General features: G+C 46.1%; 1 protein-coding gene across 1 annotated transcript; it reads right to left on the minus strand.

The window, feature by feature from the left end:
* Window positions 1-15,834: 15,834 nt before the first annotated feature.
* LOC148049771 (uncharacterized) lies at window positions 15,835-19,730 on the minus strand. The gene is made up of 2 exons (XM_087728376.1): window positions 18,715-19,730; window positions 15,835-15,959 (listed from the first exon to the last, which is right to left on the minus strand). Exons 1-2 carry the CDS (start codon window positions 19,724-19,726, stop codon window positions 15,910-15,912), a joined length of 1,062 nt encoding a protein of 353 aa, XP_087584502.1. The 5' UTR covers window positions 19,727-19,730; the 3' UTR covers window positions 15,835-15,909.
* Between the last annotated feature and the right edge of the window lie 6,477 nt (window positions 19,731-26,207).

Raw genomic sequence — 26,207 nt, forward strand, 5'->3', positions numbered from 1 at the left:
AACCCAGGTTATGCTGATGAAAATAAAACTTTTAAAATATGGAGAAAAAAGTTCCATCAAATATTGCAGATGGAGACTAATAGGTTTTGCACACCGAAGAAGAAAATATCACTTCAAGAAGCAGGAAGAGTGCGAAGAAAAGAGACACTTCTTCCTTTCGCATTTGCTCCTGTTTCTCTCCTCTGCCAAAGTATATCATTAGCTTCTTTTTTTAGCAGCTCTTAAAAACTAATTAAATATGCTCACAGAGGGACAGCTTGAAGATGGGGTGGGGCACAGAAGGAGTGTGAACCACCAAGTGCTCCATAAAAACACTTAGTGAAATTGAGGACTGGCACCGTATTTAACAAACTGAAAAAAGCTATTCATACCCTAAAGATATCTGAAAACTGCATAGGGAGAAAAGAAAAAAGAACAAAGGCAGACTCTTCAGAAGAAATACATTGCAAGAAGTACAGCTTCACTAATCTACAGTTGACCAAAAAAATAAAGAGAGAGAAAAAAAGTGGATTAAAGCTGAAAAAAAGTAATGTTTTTCTGAGCCTTTAGTTGTCGTAACTATTTCTCCCTGATTCTATCACCTTTACTCCTTATTACAGTTAGGAATAGAGCTGGTATTCAGCCGGTTCTCTCTGGTTCGGGTGTACCTGTAGTGCCAGCTGCAGGAGGCTCTGCCCACCCGCCTCGATATAATGCACAAGCACTGCGCATACACAGAAGGCAGTGTGCATGCGCAGATGTGGTGCAAAGTGCACATGGACTCACATTTGCGAACTAGTAGGGAAGGTAAGTGAATCCCACCGCTGGTTAGGAAGTTTCATCAGGATAAGTGTCATTTTTACCATTACTGCTGGTTTATTTACAAATTGGTGACTTTAGAGAAGCAGTATGGTAATGGCAGGGTTTTCTCATGGTTATAATCATTATTTTAGATAAGAAGGTCCAGAAGACAAATAAAGTAGCTTCTACCAGCCTGGAAGTAATGGTGAACCAAAGTCTTCTTGCTATTTTGTGATTGGGGCTGAGAATATTTGGCACGGTTGTCTTGTGCCTTCAAGAAAGGCAAGAAAGAAAACCAAGTTTTCTTAGAAATTCGTCCCATAATCAACATGATCCCAGTGCTAATATATTCTGGGACTGAGGTGTTCTAAGAGCAGAGATACAATGCGGGCATGATTGCAATTCTTAAGGTCAGATATTTTTTTGCAGGTTACTGTCTATCCACATGTAATAGAAAAAAATAATTGAGAAAGAGATAACATCTGAATTACCTTAGATTGCTTGGATATAGCTGTTGTGATTTCAGAGAATGTTGACAGTCACTTTTTCTTTTATCAAAAACTAGGTGTGCATAAAATAGATAGTATAATTTTTTTCACCTAAACACTGAGCTCAAGAACCATGTGTTAAAACAACAAATTAAAGGAGGCTGTCCCTTAGATAATCTGTGAAATGCTGTTGATTTTCTGACAATAAGGGGGAAGTAATAAACTATTATCCTTTCTTATACAGCTGGAGCTTGCCTTTATGCTTGTTATCAATACTGCAGAAAACGAGACAGTTTTGATTACTCATTCAAGCATAAAATAAGACACTTACTACTAAATCCGAAGTTTCCCAAGTAACTGGATTACTTTATGCTGCTTCCATTTCTGATGTTATTGAGTAGTTTAAAGCTGTTTTAGCCAAATCATTTTTTGACAAGATAAAATACCCCTCATTACTGCTAACATTTTCTAGACAGAAGAAATCATCCCATAAATTAGATTCTGAAATACGTTGGGCAGTCAACAATACAAGCCAAGCAACATGATTGGTCCAAGTAATATATAGTTAATAACATTTGTACGCATTCTTTTTTAAAAAAATGATTGAATTGTTTTAATTGTGGTTTCCCCCAAATTTGCACAGCTTGCCCGGCATGTTTCCTACAAATATTTACAAATAAAGCTTGAACTAAGCATCAAATAATTATCTCCTGTTTTCAAAAGAGGGAATCACAGCACTAAGTCTGGGTTTCAGAAAAAGAAGCATATTCTGTGGAGAGACTCTTATGCTGTGAGGTCTCCATCCAAAGAGTTTTAAATCCAGAGTGCAACTCATTCCAAGAATCTTGGAAGTTCTTGGAAGTCATGATCTCAAAAAGACAGCCTCATGCTTCTGCCTGCCAGTAAGCTTCCAAATGTATTTATAGCAAAGATTGGGCTTTGCCATAATTTTTGACATCTCGGAGAGTTTGATGTACTTGTATCGTACTTGTAATTGTCAGAAATAGGCCCCAACTTTAAATGGTTTCCAGACAATATATATATATATATATATATGCTTATTCTATGCATATTCATGAAAAAGAGTTATTTTTTTTACCCATTTCTTCTCCCAAGGAGGGATTCAGAATACACCCAGATACCTGCTCTGTTTTCCTTCATCAAGTATCTTTTTTAGAAGTAAATTCCTGTTTGGGATTGAGAACCTTATTCACCTTGTATTACACTTAAGCACAATATTCAAGGCAAAACCAGGGCAAAATTAAATTCAATTAATGGATTATTCTTCTCTGTTTTACATATTTTCTTCCTTCTGTCACAGTAAAATTTACAATTGAGCAGCAATTTAGAGCTTAGCTTTGGAGACCATACCCAAGATTTTCAAGAACTGCATGAAAGGATTGAAGTAATGGATAATGGAGGATTGAAGTAATGGATATTGTAATAACATTATATTTATTTTCTAGTCATGTTTGTGACTAATTATTACTTGTTTTTTTTCACAGATCAACTACACTCTTGTTTCCTCCCACTCCTCCAATTGTTTATTTTTTATTAGAAATATGGCATAGCCTTGTGATTTGCAGGTGACCATATTTAGTCATTGGTTACAGATGGATTATGTATAAACAATTTTATCGGTGAAAATGAGATTAAACCTGATGCAATTTTGCTGAAGCATGTAATAAAGGGAATAGTTTGCTATAGAAAACTATTAAAGCAGTCCTTTGTAAGGATTCCTACATGAGCATTTTTTAAAAAAAAGGAATAATTCAAGCTTCTCCCTTCTGATTAGAACCAGATATTTAAAGGACATAGACAATTACATCATTCAACCACAAAAGGATCTGATGGATGTGAGAACAATTCTTAATCTGCAATTTTGATTTCGGGTTTAATATTCTATTTCTACACTTGCCATAGCAGGTCAACCTATCAACAATATATTGTAATTGAAACCAATTTAGGGCCAGTAAAATATAAAGATGGATGATGATGATGATCTCTATCAAAGCATGGGACACTTTTTATGAGACATATTTGATTATATTATTTGCTTTCTTGTTTTGGGTGGTTGCAATTGTGGTGATTACAAATAATGTTAAATAAATAAATAAATAAATAAACAAGCAAGCAAGCAAGCAAGCAAGCAAGCAAGCAAGCAAGCAAGCAAAACATGGTCCAAAAAAATTGTAATCAGGAAAATGACCCAATTTTTTATAGATATTAATGTGAAAAAAAAAAGGTCTATTCGATGTAATGGGATTTAATTCCAGATAAGGATCATGTGATTACAGTTTACACACACACATACACACACACACACACACTCCACCCATCTCATCTAGAGGTGGCTCTGAGTGGCTTACAAACATTAAAACTAGTAAACATTAAAAGGGATAAAACAATAAATATAAACAACAACAATAGTAATAAAAATTTATCATTAAAAGATGGGGAGGAGAAGGAAGCATGAAGATCATGGGGAGAGGTGGGGTCTTCTCCTAATCTAGTAGCCACCTCCAGAGTGATACCTCCCCCATTGGCACCCCAGACTAACTTATAGAGTTAGGTCACTAGAGTCTTACAGAAGGTCAGGAGGGTGAGTGTGGATCTCACCTCAGTATAGTCCAAAGGGCAGAAGCCATGACCAGAAAGGCTTTTCTCCCGTGACCCGTCAAAACCGCATTCCACAAAAGCGCGGTCGACGAAATCGTGTATGTGACGTCATCACAACGCAACGAAAAAGATCGAAAAATTGAAATAAAAATTAATAAAAATTAAATTACAGCAAGCCGATTCACATAAAGGTAAGGGTTAGGTTAAGGGTTAGGGTTAGGTTAAGGGTTAGGGTTAGGTTTACAGCGTTACCGTTATGTTTAGCGTTAGGTTAAGGGTTAGCGTTACGTTTTTCGTTACGTTAACGGTTAGGTTTAGGGTTAGGTTTAGGGTTAGGTTTGGGGGGGTTAGGGTAAGGTTTTCGCTTTATTTTTACATTTTTCGATCTTTTTCGTCGCGTTGTGATGACGTCACATACGCGCTTTCATCGACCGCGATTTTGTCGTCCGCGGTTTTGTGGTGGAACCTTTTCTCCTGGATCCTGCAATGTGGAATTCCTGAGAGGGTCCACGGTATGCCCTTTCTGCTGGCCCAAGTAGGTTGGGCTAATACCATTGGGATGAAATAGTCCATATAGCCTAGACTCATACCATGAAGGGCTTTAAAGGTGATAACAAACACCTTGAATTGGACCCAGAAGTAAACCAGAAGCCAATGTAATGGAACAGCAGAGGAACAGTGGTGGAACATGAACCAACCTAGGCCCCCCAAAAACAGCCTTGCTATCATATTCTGCATAGTTGGGCAACCTTTTGCAGATGGAACAAGAGTGGAGAAATAGTGATGTATTGCCACTCCTACTGCTACAAGGTGGACCTTAATAGCAGCACCAAGTTGTATCTGGTCAGTCATCTCGCATTTTCCTGCAACAGCACACTAAGTAACCCTTAACCCTTTTCATAATATGAAGCTCCTCCATGAACCACAGGGAGGGTCAGAAGCAGGGGTGGGTTGCTAATCCCGTTCCAACTGGTTCAGTTGGAACGGGGCCGGCGGCGTCCTTGTGCACGCGCGCAGTTCACGCACGCGTCTTAGCACCTGCGCAATGCTCCAGCTGCTCACGGAGACTCGCGCAGGCGCTGTATGTTTGAATGTTTGAATGTTTGAATGTTTATTTCATTTGTATGCCGCCCTTTTCCCCCTAGGGGGACTCAGGGCGGCTCACAACTCAAACAAGGGAAGGGGGATACAGACAATTTGACAACAACACAAAACAATACATAATTTAAAAAGCGCAACAATCATACCATTCGAGATAGGGGCTCGGTTCTTTAGCCCCAGGCCTGTCGGAACAGCCAGGTTTTAAGGGCTTTGCGGAAGGCCTGGAGGGTGGTGAGGGTGCGAATCTCCACGGGGAGTTCGTTCCAGAGGGTTGGAGCAGCCACAGAGAAGGCTCTCCTCCGGGTAGTCGCCAGTCGACAATGGCCAGCGGATGGAATTCGGAGGAGGCCTACTCTGTGGGATCTAATCGGTCTGGTGGAGGTAATTGGCAGCAGGTGGTCTCTCAAGTACCCAGGTCCAATACCATGAAGGGCTTTATAAGTGACGACTAGCGTCTTGAAGCGTATCCGGAAACCAATAGGCAGCCAGTGCAGCTCGCGGAGGATAGGTGTTACATGGGTGAACCGAGGTGCACCCACGATCGCTCGCGCGGCTGCATTCTGGACAAGCTGAAGTTGCCGAATGCTCTTCAAGGGCTGCCCCATGTAGAGCACATTGCAGTAGTCCAGTCTAGAGGTCACAAGGGCGCGAGTGACTGTAGTGAGGGCCTCCCGGTTCAGGTAGGGACGCAACTGGTGCACCAGGCGAACCTGGGCAAATGCCCCCCTGGTCACAGCTGACAAATGGTGTTCAAAAGTCAGCTGTGGGTCCAGGAGGACTCCCAAATTGCGTACCCTGTCTGAGGGGCGTACTGTTTGACCCCCCAGCCTGAGAGATGGAACACTTGGCCAATTTTGTACCATCCAGCTGCTCGTGGAGAATCGTGCAGGCGAGGTATGTGCCATGCGCCTGCGTGGAAGCGCATAAGCCTTCAAAGACCGGTAAGGAGCGCGGACGGGCGGGCGGGCCCTTCGCCGTTCCCGGAAGTTACTTACTTCTGGGTTCGCCGACCAACCAGTTCGCGGGGACTGCCACAAACCGGTTGAAACCCACTCCTGGTCAGAAGTGATGGGCTAAGAGACGCTAAAAAGACATGATCCTGTCCAAAGCCTTGACCCCCATTGATTCCAGGACATTACAGATCTTTGGCAGGACCATGCAGATAAGGTCTCCAGAATTTCCTTCAATTTCCTCTGGAACCCAATCAGGCCCATTAGTCGCTGGGTGCAGACCACCTAAATGGGCCCAACCTCCTGCCAAAGGGGGTTGGTGGCATAAGAGAATATGAAGGACAGCAGGGCATGATCTGACCATGACAGTGTGGAAACCAAAGGTCCACAATAGATCATGTTGCCATTGCTCCACAAGTCATATCTAGTGTCAGAACACAGTTCAGAGTTGGACCTAAGATGATCTGGGATAGGTCCGTGGCTGCAATGAACTTCTGGGCTGTTTCTGAGGCCAAGCCCAGGGATGGAAGATTGAAGTCCCCCAGGACCATAAGCCTGGGGAAACCTCACTACCAGTCCCAAAATGGACTCCAGCAGTTCTGGCAGGGAGGTTGCTATGCCACAGGGAGGCTGGTACAGTAGAAACACTCCTAGATGATCGGGAACAGGGTTTCATGGTTGGAAACCTGGGGAGAAAGGCCTCCAAAGGCCAGAAGAGATTCTTGGATGATTACTGTCATTCCACTTCCCCTGACCCAGGGCTTTGTTTGTACCAACTCAGAAGGGCACATCTCTGAGACGGGACCCACCCCTCATCTGGAGTCATCCAGGTCTTGGTGATACTTGCTCATCTTCAATAAGATTTGGATGAGGGGAGCCTTATTATTGCCTGATCTGGCATTCATAGAAGCAGGACTTCAAAGAATACATATGATGTCCGAGGGCTGGGAGGGAGTTAAGAGGGCCAGAACAAGCCACCGGTACTACACATCAAAGGCCTCTTCCTCTGTAATGGCCTTGTCAGATTTAGAAGCCATTTTTTCCTTTTTGCTTCCTGACTGCTACATATTTTAGCCTGGGAAATTGGGAGGTTTTTTTTGTTGGATTAGTGGAAACATAGCCATAACAACATTCCTTGCACTGGAAGTCAAGGACATTTGCCTGCACCTGAATGGGAATGACTGGGGATTGTCTCCAGTCGAGTTCGAAGAATTGATTGCACTATGTGAGGAACTTGTGGGTGTGGAGCAGGGATGTGAACATTCAACAGGGTGGTGAAAACCTGGAAACTTTCAGATTCAGGTTTTTCCAGATGTGCCAACATGATATCTCTAATAAATTGGAACTTTGAGGAACTTCAGGCCTTGGAGTTTTATTTCATTGAGGGTGTTTCTTGGAACCCTGACAGGCCTGCACTCTGACTACTATAACATCCCATGACAATCACCTCTATATGTGTTGTCTTCTCAAGAGCTCGCAAGGTGAACTTGCCCCTCCTCCTAACTCTCCTCAGAGCTACGGCAGGTGAAGGAGGAAGGGATTCCGTATCATTCTGTAGTTCTGTCTCTCAGTGCCAAGATGTCTCCCATGCCTCCATTCCCCCTCCTACACATGCATCCTCCCTCCTAAACTGAACCCTGTCATTGGACAGCTGGAGGGAGGGCAGATTCAGTCAGCACTCCACCAACTCTCATCCAGGTGGAAGACCCCTAGCATTCACCCCTGGAACACTAGCTGCACCCAGAGTCACGCCTCACTGTAGGAGCAGCCTCTCAACTGCTTCAGAGTCAGCTGTCTTTGGGTGGCTATGTTAGAGTAGAGTTAGGTAACATATATTGGGAATATTTGCAAATCTTCCAATACTACCAATACTCACTTCTCCAAATTTTCTGGTACAGTTCTTAGATAAAAAAAATATGCAAAAAACTAGGCATGTTAAGGAAGAAACAGAAGAGTGCTGGAATTGGGATATGAAATGCATTATATAGGTAATATTGCTTCTAAGAAGCTATACTGGACAAAATGCATGCAATCATAAGGAGAAAATGCACAAAACATGCTTGGACAATATATTAAAAAGCAACTGCAACTGGAAAAAGAAAGAAATTTTACTGGTATTTTCTCATTATCTATTGCTATGCTCTACGTGGCATTGTGCACAATTTTATCACATTACAGCAGGCTGCCTGTCCTCATTCACATCAGTGAGAAACAATCTTGGTGGTTTGGAAATTTTACTAAAAGGAGCATAGAAAGTCTGTTGTGCTACAGACACTCTCTAAGCAGTTTACAGAATCAGAATATTGCCCCCAACAATCTGGGTCCTCAATTTTACCAATCTTGGAAGGACAGAAGGCTGAGTCAATCTTCAGCCAGTTATGATCAAACACATTTTAACCATTGCGCCACCCCGGCTTTTCCATCATATAGCTGAGCATGTCCAACAATTTCATTCCTATTAAACCACGGAGGCAGGTACTATTATATTTGCCCTCTACCAGAGCAAATGAAATAATATTAAACTGAAAGAAGATTCCTTGATGGTGAGACAGTATCAGTGTAGTAAGATATTTAGCTGGAGTAGTCTTAGATTCAGTCTCCAGGATTAGAGAAAAGGTTTCACTTACAGCATTTTGTCATTCAGGGTCCAGAATGTATAATTTAAGGCAGGGGTCTCCAACCTTGGTAATTTTAAGCCTGGTGGACTTCAACTCCCAGAATTCCCCAGCCAGCAAATCTGGCTGGGGAATTCTGGGAGTTGAAGTCCACCAGGCTTAAAGTTGCCAAGGTTGGAGACCCCTGATTTAAGGGCCCCTGATCATAGTGTTCTTAAAGTGTTTCTGGTGTTTCTTCTTAAGAAACTAGTGTTTCTTAAAGTATGTGCCTAGGATCTCCCTCTTGAGTGTGTGGGTGAGTCTCAAAATCAAAATTATTTACCAGTCTATGTTGAAAAGTGATGTAATATTAAAATCTTTTCAATTATTTGTGAGAAGCAATTGAATCAATTTAACATTTTAATATGGTAAATATTGATAAATATAACCCATACACTCAATAGGTTTTTTTTTTGGGGGGGGAGGCTTTCATAATTTTTAAAATATGAAGTCTTGAGAGAGAAAAGTTAAGAGAAACAGAAAAAAATAACAACAACTGAAGTGAGAATTAAGTCAGCAGTATTGAAATTCAGCAGAAATTCCATGGAAGAGCATTTAAGCTTCAATAAAAAATGAAAGTTCTTCCCAAGTCTCCCTTTTATATAAAGGCAACATTAAAGAGGTGCGTGGAAACCTGCCATTTGGAATGTATGGCTTCTAGAGAAGAATTATTTGAATAGGGACCAAATTATACTCCATATAAGAGATGATTTTAAAAATAGCATGAAACGCTTTGATGACAATAAGGAGCATAGATGACAATAAGCAGGAAACTGGCTTCTTTTGAGTCTGAACCAGAGGTGGGTTCCTACCAGTTCACACCAGTTCGGTAGATTCCACCAGAAAGCAGGCCACACCTATAGAAGAGGTTCCAAATTTTTTTGAAACCCACCACTCACATACACACACACACACACATGCACACACACACACACACACACACAGACAGACTCACACAGAGAGAGAAAGAGAAAGAAAGGAAGAAAGAAAAAAAGAAAAAAAGAAAAAAGAAAAAAGAAAAAAGAAAAAGTGAGAGATGAAAGAAAAAAAGGAAAAAGGGACAGAGAGACAAAATGAAGGAGAGAGAGAGAGAGAGAGAGAGAGAGAGAGAGAAAGAAAGAAAACACATGGCCAGCAAGCCACTCCCACCAGGTCACATGGCTGGCAAGCCACTCCCACAAAGGAGGCCACAGAGTAGGTTCGAAAATTTTTTGAAACCCACCAATGGTCTGAACGTAACTGTAGCCCAATGGTGGGATTCATTTTTTTTTGCTACTGGTTCTGTGGGCATGGCTTTGTGGGTGTGGTGTGGCTTGGACCTTGGTGGGCGTGGCTTGGTAGGCATGGCAGGGGAAGGTTACTGCAAAATCCCCATTTCCTCCCAATCAGCTGGGACTTGGGAGGCAAACAATAGATGGGGGAGGGGCCAGTCAGAGGTGGTATTTACCGATTCTCCGAACTACTTAAAGTTTCCACTACCAATTCTCCAGAACTGTCAGACCCTGCTGAATACCACCTCTGCTGTAGCCCTTCCCTATGCTGCCTCCATGACCTTTTCAGCCTCCTTGCCTGAATCATGAATGCTACTCCCAGATATTTCAAGCAATTAACTTACTCAGTTATAGTGCCCTAGGGTCTTTTGCAAATATTACAGTCTTTGTCTTTTGATAATTAATCATAAGATTATTTTTAACAGCATAGTACTCAATATTCTCCTGAGACCAATTGGTGACTGTAATAAAGTACACAGCATCGTCTGAGTAAAATAGCATCGATGTCGACTGTTTCCACTATTTTAGGAGGTTAAGGGTGTAAATCATGCAAGGATGTGACTAAGCAGTTAATGTAAAAAGGTGAACAGTAAAAGCTCTCAGAGAAAGGAATGAATAATTGTACGGCCAAGTAATGTACAAGAAGGAGGAGGTAATATTCAAGAGAGAAAATGGTGAAGGAGTCATGATGGGAAATGAGAACTGAAAGTGGAAAAAGGGAAGCACCTTCTGAAGATGTAGGGCTTCTCCAGACAGCCAGTTTAATGACTTTTCTCCAGTCTACCAGGCAACAAAGTATTCCAGCGGTGTCCCAAAGGTGCTTTTTCCAGAGGCAGTTGGACTTCTTCTTCTTCTTCTTCTTCTTCTTCTTCTTCTTCTTCTTCTTCTTCTTCTTCTTCTTCTTCTTCTTCTTCTTCTTCTTCTTCTTCTTCTTCTTCTTCTCCTCCTCCTCCTCCTCCTCCTCCTCCTCCTCCTCCTCCTCCTCCTCCTCCTCCTCCTCCTCCTCCTCCTCCTTCAGCAGCAGCTGCTTCTTGGATGAGAAGCAAAACATCTTCAAGCAAAGAAAGACCAGTTGCCTTTGAAAAAAGCACCTTTGGGACAACCATGACCTGGATGACTGAGAATCTCCATAGACATTAAGCCAGTAGTGATTTGTTCAGCCCCCATAACCACTTTAAATTTTGTCGGAGTAACAAAATAGTGCTGATCTCACAGTTTACTATGGGGCAAGACATAACAAATAAGGCAGTGGTGCGTTCCTAACCAGTTTGCTACTGATTCGCTGAGAGGGCGTTTTTCTCACACACTGCTTACTTCGCTTGTGTGTGTGCCCATTTGACTGAAAACTGTTTTGCGCATGCACAGGAACATGCCAGCGACAGCAGAAGAAGAACTGGGAATGGGCTCGAGGTGTGGCAGGCCTGGATCACTGCCGGTTCCAGCGACCCAGGCTGCCATACCACTACCGGTTCAGCCAAACTAGTCTGAACTGGTAGGAACCCACCACTGAAGTAATGTGGGGTGAGTTTGGAGGAGAAGGCAAGCTTTGACAGATGGCCTCAGCAATGGGTTTAACCATCTCTCAGGGGCCAGTTCACAGCTGGTGGGGATTTTGACTTCTGCTTTACCATGAAGCAGGGCTCTTACCAACCACTACTCCTTATATCACAGTTATTTTCTCTCCCCTTTTGGGGATCACATGGGACCGTTTAAGTAAGAAAAGCCCACCCCACAAGTAGTTCTCAACTTATGACCACAATTAGGACCAGAATTTCCATAATAAGTTGAGTTGGACCTGACTTTATGACAAATGATGTTGGCCATGAAATAAATCACATGATTTGTTAAACAAATCCAGCTTCCCCAATGGACGTTTTTGCTGGGAACCAGCAAAAAAGGTAGCAAATCATGGTCATGTGGTTGCAGGTTGCAAACGGTCCTAAAAATGAGCTGGTTGCCAAGTGCATGAATTGTGATAATGTGACCATGGTGCTGTGACAGTCATAAGTATGAGTATCGGTCATAAGTCACTTTTACGAGACCGATGCAACTTTGAACTGTTGTTGGATGACTGAGTTGAGAATTGGCTGTCAGCCAGGAGTTTCTCCTTCTGTTTGGTGTTTTGTGTGTTTCTGCAGATGGAATGGCAGGTGGACTGATGCAGAAGCAACATGCAGGATTGGAAATGAAGAACCAAGAAAGAAAGTTATGGAGTTATGATTATTTAGATCTCCTTTTAAACCTTTATTTTCTAAATGTGAGCCTTTACAACCAGCACATGTTATTTAAAGCAATAAATATGTGGCTCTTTTTCCTGTGCTTTTGGCAGAGGGGGATTCAGCCTTATGCTTCTCAGAATATGAGACAGCTTGCCGTTGGGCAGTATTTTCATTATCAGGTTGCAAATATATTATCATAGCATTGCCCTGCAAAGTGGCTTGCCTGTTGGCAGGGTCATTTTATTTTATATATGGGCAAGCTGAAAGTAGTCATAATTGAAGAGATCCCAGCTCCTGCTGTATCATCACCCTGATTGCCACAAGCATCATATATTGTATTTGCAGCAAGCCTTATAATCAGGGGTGTGCTGCTTGGGGTTTTCACGGGTTCAGGCGATCCTCTAGCTAGGATTCTGCCCAGTTTGGTGACCCCTGAAATGCCACCACTGGATGGCCATGCCCACCCTCCCCTCACCTCCCAGGAGTCATCATGTCAGGTAAGTGCAGGGCCCGTGCGGAGACATTGGGGGGGGGGGAGAAAATGGGTCTACCAAGGATTCTGGGAGTCTGGAAGCGGGCCTGTTTCCAGACTCCGGAGGGCCTTTGGAGCCCAGGGGAAGCAGCTTTTGCCCTTCCGGAGGCTCTAGGAAAGCCTCCAGTGCCCGGGGAGGGCACAAAACTCCCCCGACGTGGTGCAGGAAGCCAACTATGCCATATCTACCATGGCCGTGCACACTCAGCAATGGGGCAGCGAACCCATTGCTGCAATTTTTGAAGCCCACCCCTGCTTATAAAGGGAGAAGATGAAAAAGATTGCAGGGATTAAACAGTCCCCCTTGATATGCAAGCAACCCAACAAAAACAGTAGTCTAATCAAGGAATTTTTGCCCCAGTCAAAAAATTCCAAAAATTCACCTCCAGCTATGGGCTAGGAAGGAAAGAAGTTGTGTCATGAAGACTTCACCTTTAAAAATGGTTAGTAGAGCATCTTTAAGCAGAAATAGGGGCAATGTGGGGATGTGGCCTTAATGAGATTCATAAGGAAATAATTAACATAGATGATGGATGCCAGTCTTATTTTTGGAAGCAAGGAAGCTTTAAGTCTATTGTCCTTTCAGAATGCTGAAAGAGTTTCCAATGGTTGGTGGGGATATTCCCAGGCCATTCATTCATAACTCTGGTGCAGGAAGATAAATGTATTTACTATATTTATTTATTATTTGATTTATATAGCTGCCCATCTTGCAACAACATACAAAAAAGTAAGACAAATATTAACAAGGAATAAAAACCTACAAGGGTTGCTGAAGATAAGCCCAAACAGAACAATCAATAGAAACCTCTCAATGGATTATCTAATCCCCTAAACCTCAGGCCCTGGTCTTCATTGCTTTATGAAAGAGAAGGTGCCAATGATCTAATCTTGGCAGTATAGTCTTTTGGAGGAAATGCACTGTGACAGAAAAAGCATGCTTTCTAGGTCCCATTAGACGATATTCTTTAATTGAAAGGACTCTACTGTTAAGCCTTCTGGGATGGGTAAAAATAACAGCAGAGAAGCAGTCCTGCAAATAACCTAGGCTCTTGGTATGTGTGGTGTCTTGAAGATGAAGGAAGGGAAGCAACAGAAGCATAGGCATATAAACTAAACACGAATGAAAAATCATTACAATATTCACAATTGGAGAAGCAATATAGTAATGAGTAAGTTAGTCCCAAAGCCAAACCAATCTGACCCTAGTCAGTTCCAGAGGGTGCTGGTTTTAACCCTTTGTGACCTGATTCTCAAGTATATTCAGGATTACTTTCTCTGATGGAGGTTGATACATACATACATACATACATACATACATACATACATACATACATACATACATACATACATATAGCAATAGCAGTAGACTTATATACCGCTTCATAGGCCTTTCAGGCCTCTCTAAGCGGTTTACAGAGAGTCAGCATATTGCCCCAACAATCTGGGTCCTCATTTTACCCACCTCGGAAGAATGGAAGGCTGAGTCAACCCTGAGCTGGTGAGCTTTGAACCGCTGACCTGCTGATCTAGCAGTAGCCTGCAGTGCTGCATTTAACCACTGCGCCACCTACATACATACATACTGTTGTGGCCCAGCAGGAGCCATTGGAGCTGCCACCAGACTCCGACAGTGAGGGCCCCTATGAGTCGGCTCTGGAGGATGTGGAGGACCCTGGACAGGGTTCTGACTCCAAGCAGGGCGCAGAGAGGCTGGTTGGCCACAAGGAGGTGCCTGAGCCTTGGACCAGTGGGGAAGAGACAAGGGAGTGTGAACCTGAGGTCAGCAGTGAGTTGTTCCTGGATGCCCAGCACCGAAGAGCTAATAGGCGTCAGGAACAGTTGCGCAAGTACAGGAGGTTATTGCACTCAGCTGGTGGTCATTAGGCTCCTCTCCAGACTATAAAAGGACTGCTTCTGCACATGCCTCTCTTGCAGAAGTTAACGCAGGAACTAATGTTGGAGAGCATTATTGTGAGCTTGGCAGGCTGGATTGCTGCCAAGCCTTATCTGTGCTGGATTGCTGCCCAAGCTTGTCTGTGCCGGTTTGCTGCCAAGGACCTATCTGTCTGTTAATTAAATGCCATAACTTATCTTTGGCTCGGAGTGTGTATTGGTGTGGGATGAGGGGGGTCAGAACACATACATACATACATACATACATACATACATACATACATACATACATACATACATACGATGTTTTGTCAAGGCACCTGGTATTCCCCAAATATGGGAGGGAACATAGTGCTTCCCTTTTGCCTTTCAGCTCTACCCCAGGAGCCTTCCAGGCCGAAACCATTTTGTATTGAATTTTTTTTGCTGATAAATAAATGAAGGGAGACTAGTATAGATCTATTTCAAGCTATTTAGCTCTCATCCACTAGCCATACCTTACTGGGATTTGAACTTGGGCTATTTTACATGTTAGGCAGTTATAATAACCTCTAAGCCACAAGCTCTCCTCCCTTATCAACTGAGCCAGGGGAATGATTAGATGTTTTGTCAAGGCACATATATGAAACAGCCCAAGTTCGAATCACAGCAAGGATATTTTTGCATCTTGGAGCGAAGGGAAAGGACGCGACAAACGGGTATGCAAAACAGCAACCTTTATTGAGAACAGAGTGACTACGATTCAACGTGGCGTGGTTCGCGCCAAACATTTATACCTCCGGGTTTGAACGAGGAGCCAATGGGGCGTCGAGTAGCTCGACCAATCAGGGCGAGGATTGAACCGGCTCCGCCCGGGAACCAATCAGAAGGGAGTCCTTTATTCCCGCGCTTGTATTTCCCGCGCTAGTATTCAACACCCCTCCCCCCCTAGTCAAAGAGTTCCCTTAGGAAGGGCAAACATAGTCTTGTAAGTAGGTGGGACGGTGACGTTCTCGTCCCGACCTTCGTGGCTCCCCGGCGGTTGTCGTCGGGGGGGGAACCGCCGGCGGAGGTGTGTCCGTGGCGGGGCGGTGAATCTGCGACGTGGCCCCGTGAGATGGCGCTGGCCCCGGGCCCCATGCCCGATGTCCATTTGTCCGGGGTGGCGTCTCCGTGGCAACAGGAGTGTCCGACAGTGGCCCCGTGCAGTCTGGTTGGGGTGTAGGTTCAGAGTCTCGATAAGGGCTTCGAGGAAGGGAGTAGCCGGGTGAGGCGCGTTTGTCCGAAAGGTTCGCATCGGCTTGTCCCCCGTTCCCCGGGTGGAGGCGGTCCGTTGGGAGGAAGGTCATCGAGGGTGGCTCATGCTGAGAGCGGGTGTCTGAGAGGCTCGGGCCGTCTGTTTCCGCGGGGAGGCGTCGCCTTAACTGGTCCACGTGGCGCCTCCATTGTGTTCCGTCGGCCAGGCCGACCCTGAAGGAACAGGGGCCCGTCAGAGCTGTGATGGTTGCAGGAACCCACCGTGGATCCCCAGAAAAGGAGCGGGCCCATACAGGATCCCCTAACTTAAACGCGTGGGAAGGGAGGGCCCCCAGGTTGCTCGGCAGATCCCCTGCGTAAAGTGGATGGAGCCTGTCTAGGGGGGTTCGCAATCTCCTACCCATCAAGAGCTCCGCGGGGCTTTTATTAGTCGTTGGGCAGGGTATGGAGTGCTGGCTCAAGAGGTAAGCCGCCACTCTTTCTTGCCAGTCGCCCTGGTCCATGCGGCCCAAAGCTTCTTTGGCTGAGCGAACTGCGCGCTCCGCCCGGCCGTTACTAGCTGGGTGATAAGGGGCTGTGGCTGCGTGTCTGATTCCTTGTTCGGCCAGGAATTCTTGGAACGTGGTGGAGGTAAACTGGGGCCCATTATCTGAGACTATCACATCCGGTAACCCATGGGTGGCGAACATCTTACGAAGGGCCCTCACTGTACTCTCTGCTGTGGTGGAGGTCATGATTACCAGCTCCACCCACTTGGAGTAAGCATCGACTACTATCATGAAGTTTCGGCCGTGGAAGGGGCCGGCAAAGTCAATGTGTAAACGGGACCATGGGCCTCTAGGGATTTCCCACTCATGAGGGGCGGCTGTGGGGGGATTTGGCCTAGAGTTTTGGCAGATCCTGCATCGGCCTACGTAGTCTGCAATTTCCGAATCTAGCAAGGGCCACCACACATAGCTATGGGCTAAGGCTTTCATTCGCGCTATGCCTGGGTGGTTTTTGTGGAGTGCGGGCAGGATTCGTGCCCGCAGGGCTGTGGGGATCACTACCCTATCCCCCCAGACAAGACAACCCCCGTGAAGGGCGAGTTCGGCTTGTCGTGCTTTAAATGGTCGGAATCCTTCCGCTACCTTTTCCGCGGGCCAACCCCTCAAAACCCATGAAGCTACTTGGGATAGGACGGGGTCAGCCTTTGTGCAAGCTGCGACGTCCGCGGCAGAGACGGGGAGGTCGGATTCGGCGATGGACAAAATAGAGAGAGCGGGCACGTGGGCTGTGTCCGACTCTGGCAAAGGGCAACGGCTCAGGGCGTCTGCGTGCCCTAGCTGCTTACCCGGACGGTATAACAGCGTATACGAATACGCCGTTAGGAACTCCGTCCAGCGTGTCATGCGGGGAGACAAAATGGGGGGGGTTGGCTTGTCGCCTGCCAGTAGCCCCAGGAGCGGCTTGTGATCCGTGACAAGGGTGAAATTCCTACCATAGAGGTAGTCATGGAACCGCTTAATGCCGGACACTGCAGCCAGGGCTTCTTTATCGATTTGGCTGTAGTTCCGCTCCGTGGAGGAGAGTGTCCGGGAATAGAAAGCTATGGGGGCCTCTGAGCCGTTCGGGAGGGCATGGCTCAGGACCGCCCCTATGCCATAGGGAGAGGCGTCGCAAGTCAGGACTAGGGGCATCCTATCGCTATATTGGATTAGGACTGCCGACGAGGTCAAAATGTCTTTTATAGCCGCGAACGCGTGCGCTTCACGGCTACCCCATTGCCAGGCCACTGACCGGTCAAGCAGTCGGTGTAGCGGCTCAGCTAGCGACGCCTTGTGGGGAATAAAAGGGGCGTAGAAGTTTAAAAGCCCCAGGAACGCCTGCAATTCCGCCCTAGAGGTGGGTGAAGGTGCGTTTTTGATGGCGGCGACTTTGGAAGGAGTGGGGTGGATGCCTTGGGCATCGATGAGGAACCCCAAGAATTCTACTTTGGGAACAGCAATTTCGCATTTGCTGCGCTTTAGTTTCAGTCCTGCCTCCCTAAAACGTGTGAGAACCTCCCGCAGTATTTTCAGGAGTTCCGAGTGGCTGGGGGCTGCGACCAGGACGTCGTCGAAGTAGGGAACGACGCCTGGGAGCCCGTGGAGCAACCGCTCCATGAGGCTCTGAAAAATCCCCGGGGCAACCGAAACGCCGAATTGGAGGCGGCGGCAACGGAAGGCCCCGCGGTGGGTGACGATGGTCTGGGCTGTAGCCGCATCGTCGTCTACGGGAAGCTGCTGGTAGGCCTGTGCCATATCTAGCTTGGCGAAAATGCGGCCTTGCCCTAAGGAGTGGAGTAGGTGTTGCACTACGGGAACCGGATATGGATTTGCCTGCAGGGCCAAATTGATGGTCGACTTATAGTCGGCACATATTCTCACCGATCCGTCGGGTTTGACCGGGAGGACTATGGGGGTTTCCCAACGGGCGTGATCTACGGGCTCGATTACCCCCTGCTCTATAAGCTTATCAAGTTCAGCGTCTACCTTTGCTCTCAATGCGAAGGGGACCCTGCGTGCCTTCAGCCTAATGGGAGCGACCTGGGGATCGAGGCAGAGGGAAATGGGGGTGCCCTTATAACAGCCCAGTTTCCCATCGAACACATCTGCGAACTCATCTAGAACGCTATCTACGGTGAGGGGGACTACCCTGTGCACCCCCTCTATGGTGAGGCCCAAAGCGGGAAACCAATCCAACCCGAGGAGAGCGGGCAGATCGTTCCTGACGATTAGAACTGGGAGTTTCCCCTTAAAGTCTCCGTATTCCACCTGGATGTGGAATATTCCTGCCGTGGGAATCCCATTTCCCTGGTAGTCTAGGAGGGAGACCCCGACGGGGCGCAAATGGCTCTGGGGAACCCCGGGACAAAGGCGGGAAAACAGGGCCCAAGATAGGAGAGAACGGGAAGACCCGGAGTCCACCTCCATTCGACAAAGCTGACCTTCGAGTCGGACGGCGGTGCTGATTTTGCGATCGCCGGCGGGAACGTGGGAAGCCTGGTAGACCACGCAGTCGGCGCTGGAGGGCTGGTAGGTTGAGTGGCAGTCCTCAGCTCGCCTCGCAGGACGTGGCTGTTGGCGGCGTTGCGGTGCCTGGCGCTGGTCGCTGGGCTGCATGAACGATGGGGCTGGCACGAGAGCCCGGCAGACCCTGGCGAGGTGTCCTTCTCCTCGGCAGCGGCGGCAGACGGCGGAACGGAACGGGCAGGATGCGCGGCTGTGGCGGCCGCCGCATCCGCGGCAAGGTGCGTTTGAGACTGGCTGAGCGGGCGTCGGTGGTTGCTGGTGTGGCCTCCGCTTCGGCTGCGTCCTCATTTGTCCGACGGTTTCCTCCTCCTCGTCTTCAGCAGGAGAGAGGTCGTCGACGAGGTTCGTCTGGGTGGAAGGCCCCGCGGCGGTTTGCGCGGGGGTTTTCAGCTGGAGGCGTTCGATGTCGGCCGTGGATTGTTCGGAGAGCTCCGCTGCTCGCGCGGTCTCCACGGCTTGCACCAAGGTGATTTTGTGGTTCCGGAGCATGCGGCTGCGCAAATGCACGTCGCGGACCCCGCATACAAACTGCTCCACGAGGTTCTCCTCCAGGTCTGCAAAATCGCACTGGGCGGCCACTGTGCGCAAAACCTCTAGAAACTGGCTGATGGATTCGTTGGGCTTCTGCACTCGGCGGCGGAAGGTGAAGCGGCGTGCGATCAGAGAGGGTGAGGGAGCGTAGTGGTTCCTCAGCCTGGACATCAGCTCGTCCCACCCAAGTTTGTAGGCTGGCCTCGGGGCGGCCAGGGCTCTCGCAGAGGCGAACATGGAAGGCTCACAGCAGGACAAGAAGAAGCTGCATTTCTCCTCGTCGGTCTGTGCCTGGTTCTTCGATGCGATTAAGTAGCACTCGAAGCGCTCCATGAAGCCGTCCCATGATTCTCCGGCGGATCCGAATGGCGCGAAAGGAGGAAGCGCTGATGCCATCGTGGTGTGGGGCCAGAGAGGGGGAGGAAGAGGGCGGAGAGAATTTTGCGTTCGCTGCCGGAGTTCTCAGCCTGAGGATAGCGTTCGTGCTGGTTCAGACGCGGTGGCAGCTGGCTTGTTCTTCTCCGTGGTCGCGGGAATCGGAATCCCATCCTCGTCGCCCGTTTTGCATCTTGGAGCGAAGGGAAAGGACGCGACAAACGGGTATGCAAAACAGCAACCTTTATTGAGAACAGAGTGACTACGATTCAACGTGGCGTGGTTCGCGCCAAACATTTATACCTCTGGGTTTGAACGAGGAGCCAATGGGGCGTCGAGTAGCTCGACCAATCAGGGCGAGGATTGAACCGGCTCCGCCCGGGAACCAATCAGAAGGGAGTCCTTTATTCCCGCGCTTGTATTTCCCGCGCTAGTATTCAACAGATATGACTAGATGATGAGAGCTAAATGGCTTGAAATAGATCTATACTAATCTTCAACATTTTTTACTACTGGTTCTGTGGGTGTGGCTTGTTGGCCATGGCATGGCTTGGTCGGCATAGCAGGGGAAGGATACTGCAAAATCCCCATTCCTTCTGATCAGTTGGGACTTGGAAGGCAGAGAATAGATGGGGGCAGAGCCAGTCAGAAGTGTATTTACAGGTTCTCAGAACTACGCAAAATTTCTGCTGCCGGTTCTCTATAATTGGTCAGAACCTGCTGAATATCACCTCTGATATATAGATATATATTTGATAGAAATTTGCCACCTTCCAATTTGAGGAGGTTAGCTGGACTGAGCTCAAAGCAATATTTCTTGGATATGGCTTCTGTTTATGGAATAACCTCTCCCCAAGTCTATCCATCTGGTGAATCTCAAATGATTTAAAAACAGTATTTATGATGTTTTCTTATTTTAGTCAAGGGTAAGATAAATAAGAAAGACAGTCAATCAGAGAAAAAGGATCACAATCCATGCAAAGAGTTAGAATACAACAAAGTTTCTCACACAGCCAAATTTAATGGTGCAAAAGTAACAAGTTACTTAATTCACAACCTGAAACCACAAACTCCTGATGGATATTACTGAAGGCTATGACTGCTTCACACTTAGATAGTACTAATTAACTGTGATTTGGCTGTAAAACTATCTAGGCATGCAAGATGACTTTTCAGTAGTCCTTAAGGGGAATCCCAATTTTTCTTTTCAAAGTAAGATTATTTTATATTCTAACATCATTTATATGGCACATTATAAAGGCAATATTATGTGATAACTCTTTCCTGTTCTGGACAACCTCAAAGATCTGACAACATGGGAAGAAAAGATCATACTCCTAGAAAGTTATAATAAATTCAGGACCGGCAGCTGCCAGGTTGCACAGGTTATGAAGCTCATAAGCAGAAAAGAGGTATCATAGACAAGTAAGAGCAGGTCTTTAAATGGGTAATATTTGAAGAGGCCCTGAACGGAATACTTGTGATTTCTGGTCCTGTTCATGAAAGTTTTATGCCATGAGAACCATTTTCTGAAAGATGAAAATGCAGAGATGTTGAAACAAACAAAGTGGGTTCTTCTGAGCAACTCAAGTTCTTAGCAATCTAGGCAAAGAAAACATGTAATCTCTCATCAGTCCTAAATTTTCTCATAGCGAACCACTCCAAAGCTGCGTTTATTCCAAGTATTGGTACTGAACAAGAAAGAAAGCTAATTTTTTGATAGGTCTGGATGCCTTATAAGCACCTCATCCACTTTGTGTAATTCAGGATTACTTCTTTATATACTCTTCAGGATCTCCCTTCTGAACATTTCTAATCTGAATGACACAAAACTATAGCTGAAGAATTTAGTCCTAAATAACTACCTATATACTGAACGAAGAAGTTCAATCAAGTATTGGGCTGGGAGGAATCAGTGGATTGCTTTTAAATATATATATACACTATACTTATTAACACTTCATGCTTGTTGTATAATTTTAATTCCAGGCTGGAGTTGGGGCAAGTATGAACTTTAAATCAGATGGAAAGAACTATTCAGAGTCTATCTTTTCTCAGCAGTACTCAGTGGTGAGCTGGGTGTCGACTTGAGGCAATTTGGAAGAAAAAAATTGACTTCTCAAATATTATTACTATATCTGAAGATGAGCAAACATATGGCAGCATATTGCTTAATTTGCTCTACAAAAATGAAGAATGTCTCAATAATTTGAAAGGGAAAAGAAATAGGGAGGAAAATTCTCATTGGACCGAAGGTTGAACCAAACAAAATACATGGGAAAATCCCATTGTGGGAAAAACCCACTTAGGGTTAGGGTTCGCTCCCCCTGAACTTTTACAGCAAAATGGACATCACCAACAATTTTGGGGTGCATCGCTATGCTTTGGAGGGCAAAGACTTTTCCTGCCTGCTTAATCCTCGTTTCCTGGTAAAATACATGGGAAAATCCCATTGTGGGTAAAACCCACTTAGGGTTAGGGTTCGCTCCCCCTGAACTTTTACAGCAAAATGGACATCGCCAACAATTTTGGGGTGCATCGCTATGCTTTGGAGCGCAAAGACTTTTCCTGCCTGCTTAATCCGCGTTTCCTGGTAAAATACATGGGAAAATCCCATTGTGGGTAAAACCCACTTAGGGTTAGGGTTCGCTCCCCCTGAACTTTTACAGCAAAATGGACATTGCCAACAATTTTGGGGTGTGTGGGTATGCTTTGGAGCGCAAAGACTTTTCCTGCCTGCTTTATCCTCGTTGCCTGGTAAAATACATGGGAAAATCCCATTGGCGGAAAAACCCACTTAGGGTTAGGGTTCACTCCCCCTGAACTTGTACAGCAAAATGAACATCGCCAACAATTTTGGGGTGCATCGGTATGCTGTGGAGCGCAAAGACTTTTCCTGCCTGCTTTATCCTCGTTGCCTGGTAAAATACATGGGAAAATCCCATTGTGGGAAAAACCCACTTAGGGTTAGGGTTTGTTCCCTCTGAACTTTTACAGCAAAATAGACATTGCCAACAATTTTGGGGTGCGTCGCTATGCTTTGGAGCGCAAAGACTTTTCCTGCCTGCTTAATCCTCGTTTCCTGGTAAAATACATGGGAAAATCCCATTGTGGGTAAAACCCACTTAGGGTTAGGGTTCGCTCCCCCTGAACTTTTACAGCAAAATGGACATCGCCAACAATTTTGGGGTGTGTCGGTATGCTTTGGAGCGCAAAGACTTTTCCTGCCTGCTTTATCCTCGTTGCCTGGTAAAATACATGGGAAAATCCCATTGGGGGAAAAACCCACTTAGGGTTAGGGTTCACTCCCTCTGAACTTGTACAGCAAAATGGACATCGCCAACAATTTTGGGGTGCATCGGTATGCTTTGGAGCGCAAAGACTTATCCTGCCTGCTTTATCCTCGTTGCCTGGTAAAATACATGGGAAAATCCCATTGTGGGAAAAACCCACTTAGGGTTAGGGTTCGCTCCCCCTGAACTTTTACAGCAAAATGGACATTGCCAACAATTTTGGGGTGTGTCGGTATGCTTTGGAGCGCAAAGACTTTTCCTGCCTACTTTATCCTCGTTTCCTGGTAAAATACATGGGAAAATCCCATTGTGGGAAAAACCCACTTAGGGTTAGGGTTCGCTCCCCCTGAACTTTTACAGCAAAATGGACATCGCCAACAATTTTGGGGTGCATCGGTATGCTTTGGAGCGCAAAGACTTATCCTGCCTGCTTTATCCTCGTTGCCTGGAAAAATACATGGGAAAATACCATTGTGGGAAAAACCCACTTAGGGTTAGGGTTCGCCCCCCCCTGAACTTTTACAGCAAAATGGACATCGCCAACAATTTTGGGGTGCGTCGGTATGCTTAGGAGGGCGCTTACTTTTCCTGCCTGCTTTATCCTCGTTTCTTGGTAAAATACATGGGAAAATCCCATTGGGGTAAAAACCCACTTAGGGTTAGGGTTTGCTCCCCCTGAACTTTTACAGCAAAATGGACATTGCCAACAATTTTGGGGTGTGTCGGTATGCGTTGGAGCGCAAATACTTTTCCGACCTGCTTTATCCTCGTTTCCTGGTAAAATACATGGCAAAATCCCATTGGGGGAAAAACCCACTTAGGGTTAGGGTTCGCTCCCCCTGAACTTTTACAGCAAAATGGACATCGCCAACAATTTTGGGGTGCATCGCTATGCTTTGGAGCGCAAAGACTTTTCCTGCCTGCTTAATCCTCGTTTCCTGGTAAAATACATGGGAAAATCCCATTGTGGGAAAAATCCACTTAGGGTTAGGGTTCGCTCCCCCGGAACTTTTACAGCAAAATGGACATAGCCAACAATTTTGGGGTGTGTCGGTATGCGTTGGAGCGCAAATACTTTTCCGACCTGCTTTATCCTCGTTTCCTGGTAAAATACATGGAAAAATCCCATTGGAGGAAAAACCCACTTAGTGTTAGGGTTCCCTCCCTCTGAACTTTTACAGCAAAATGGACATCGCCAACAATTTTGGGGTGCGTCGGTATGCTTAGGAGGGCGCTTACTTTTCCTGCCTGCTTTATCCTCATTTCCTGGTAAAATACATGGGAAAATCCCATTGGGGGAAAAACCCACTTAGGATTAGGGTTCGCTCCCCTGAACTTTTACAGCAAAATGGACATCGCCAACAATTTTGGGGTGCGTTGGTATGCTTAGGAGGGCGCTTACTTTTCCTGCCTGCTTTATCCTCGTTTCCTGGTAAAATACATGGGAAAATCCCATTGGGGGAAAAACCCACTTAGGGTTAGGGTTCGCTCCCCCTGAACTTTTACAGCACAATGGACATCGCCAACAATTTTGGGGTGCATCGCTATGCTTTGGAGCGCAAAGACTTTTCCTGCCTGCTTAATCCTCGTTTCCTGGTAAAATACATGGGAAAATCCCATTGTGGGTAAAACCCACTTAGGGTTAGGGTTCGCTCCCCCTGAACTTTTACAGCAAAATGGACATTGCCAACAATTTTGGGGTGTGTCGGTATGCTTTGGAGCGCAAAGACTTTTCCTGCCTGCTTTATCCTCGTTTCCTGGTAAAATACATGGCAAAATCCCATTGGGGGAAAAACCCACTTAGGGTTAGGGTTCACTCCCCCTGAACCTGTACAGCAAAATGGACATCGCCAACAATTTTGGGGTGCATCGGTATGCTTTGGAGCGCAAAATACTTTTCCTGCCTGCTTTATCCTCGTTGCCTGGTAAAATACATGGGAAAATCCCATTGGGGGAAAAACCCACTTAGGGTTAGGGTTCACTCCCTCTGAACTTGTACAGCAAAATGGACATCGCCAACAATTTTGGGGTGCATCGGTATGCTTTGGAGTGCAAAGACTTTTCCTGCCTGCTTTATCCTCGTTGCCTGGTAAAATACATGGGAAAATCCCATTGTGGGAAAAACCCACTTAGGGTTAGGGTTCGCTCCCCCTGAACTTTTACAGCAAAATGGACATTGCCAACAATTTTGGGGTGTGTCGGTATGCTTTGGAGCGCAAAGACTTTTCCTGCCTACTTTATCCTCGTTTCCTGGTAAAATACATGGGAAAATCCCATTGTGGGAAAAACCCACTTAGGGTTAGGGTTCGCTCCCCCTGAACTTTTACAGCAAAATGGACATCGCCAACAATTTTGGGGTGCATCGGTATGCTTTGGAGCGCAAAGACTTATCCTGCCTGCTTTATCCTCGTTGCCTGGAAAAATACATGGGAAAATACCATTGTGGGAAAAACCCACTTAGGGTTAGGGTTCGCCCCCCCCTGAACTTTTACAGCAAAATGGACATCGCCAACAATTTTGGGGTGCGTCGGTATGCTTAGGAGGGCGCTTACTTTTCCTTCCTGCTTTATCCTCGTTTCTTGGTAAAATACATGGGAAAATCCCATTGGGGTAAAAACCCACTTAGGGTTAGGGTTTGCTCCCCCTGAACTTTTACAGCAAAATGGACATTGCCAACAATTTTGGGGTGTGTCGGTATGCGTTGGAGCGCAAATACTTTTCCGACCTGCTTTATCCTCGTTTCCTGGTAAAATACATGGCAAAATCCCATTGGGGGAAAAACCCACTTAGGGTTAGGGTTCGCTCCCCCTGAACTTTTACAGCAAAATGGACATCGCCAACAATTTTGGGGTGCATCGCTATGCTTTGGAGCGCAAAGACTTTTCCTGCCTGCTTAATCCTCGTTTCCTGGTAAAATACATGGGAAAATCCGATTGTGGGAAAAATCCACTTAGGGTTAGGGTTCGCTCCCCCTGAACTTTTACAGCAAAATGGACATAGCCAACAATTTTGGGGTGTGTCGGTATGCGTTGGAGCGCAAATACTTTTCCGACCTGCTTTATCCTCGTTTCCTGGTAAAATACATGGAAAAATCCCATTGGGGGAAAAACCCACTTAGTGTTAGGGTTCCCTCCCTCTGAACTTTTACAGCAAAATGGACATCGCCAACAATTTTGGGGTGCGTCGGTATGCTTAGGAGGGCGCTTACT

The sequence above is a fragment of the Thamnophis sirtalis genome, unplaced genomic scaffold (genome assembly GCF_051295495.1).
Source record: "Thamnophis sirtalis isolate CommonGarterSnake01/CBP01778 unplaced genomic scaffold, rThaSir2_p1.2 scaffold_1, whole genome shotgun sequence".
Classification (NCBI taxonomy): Eukaryota; Metazoa; Chordata; class Lepidosauria; order Squamata; family Natricidae; genus Thamnophis; species Thamnophis sirtalis.

What these genes read in the sequence shown, in the direction of transcription:
- LOC148049771 (XM_087728376.1), bottom strand. Translation starts at nt 19,726, where the DNA reads ATGGCATCAGCGCTTCCTCCTTTCGCGCCATTCGGATCCGCCGGAGAA. An exon ending in CACCGCCGTCCGACTCGAAG is followed by an intron (nt 15,960 to 18,714) that starts GTCAGCTTTGTC and finishes CTGTTCCTTCAG; the next exon opens with GGTCGGCCTGGCCGACGGAA.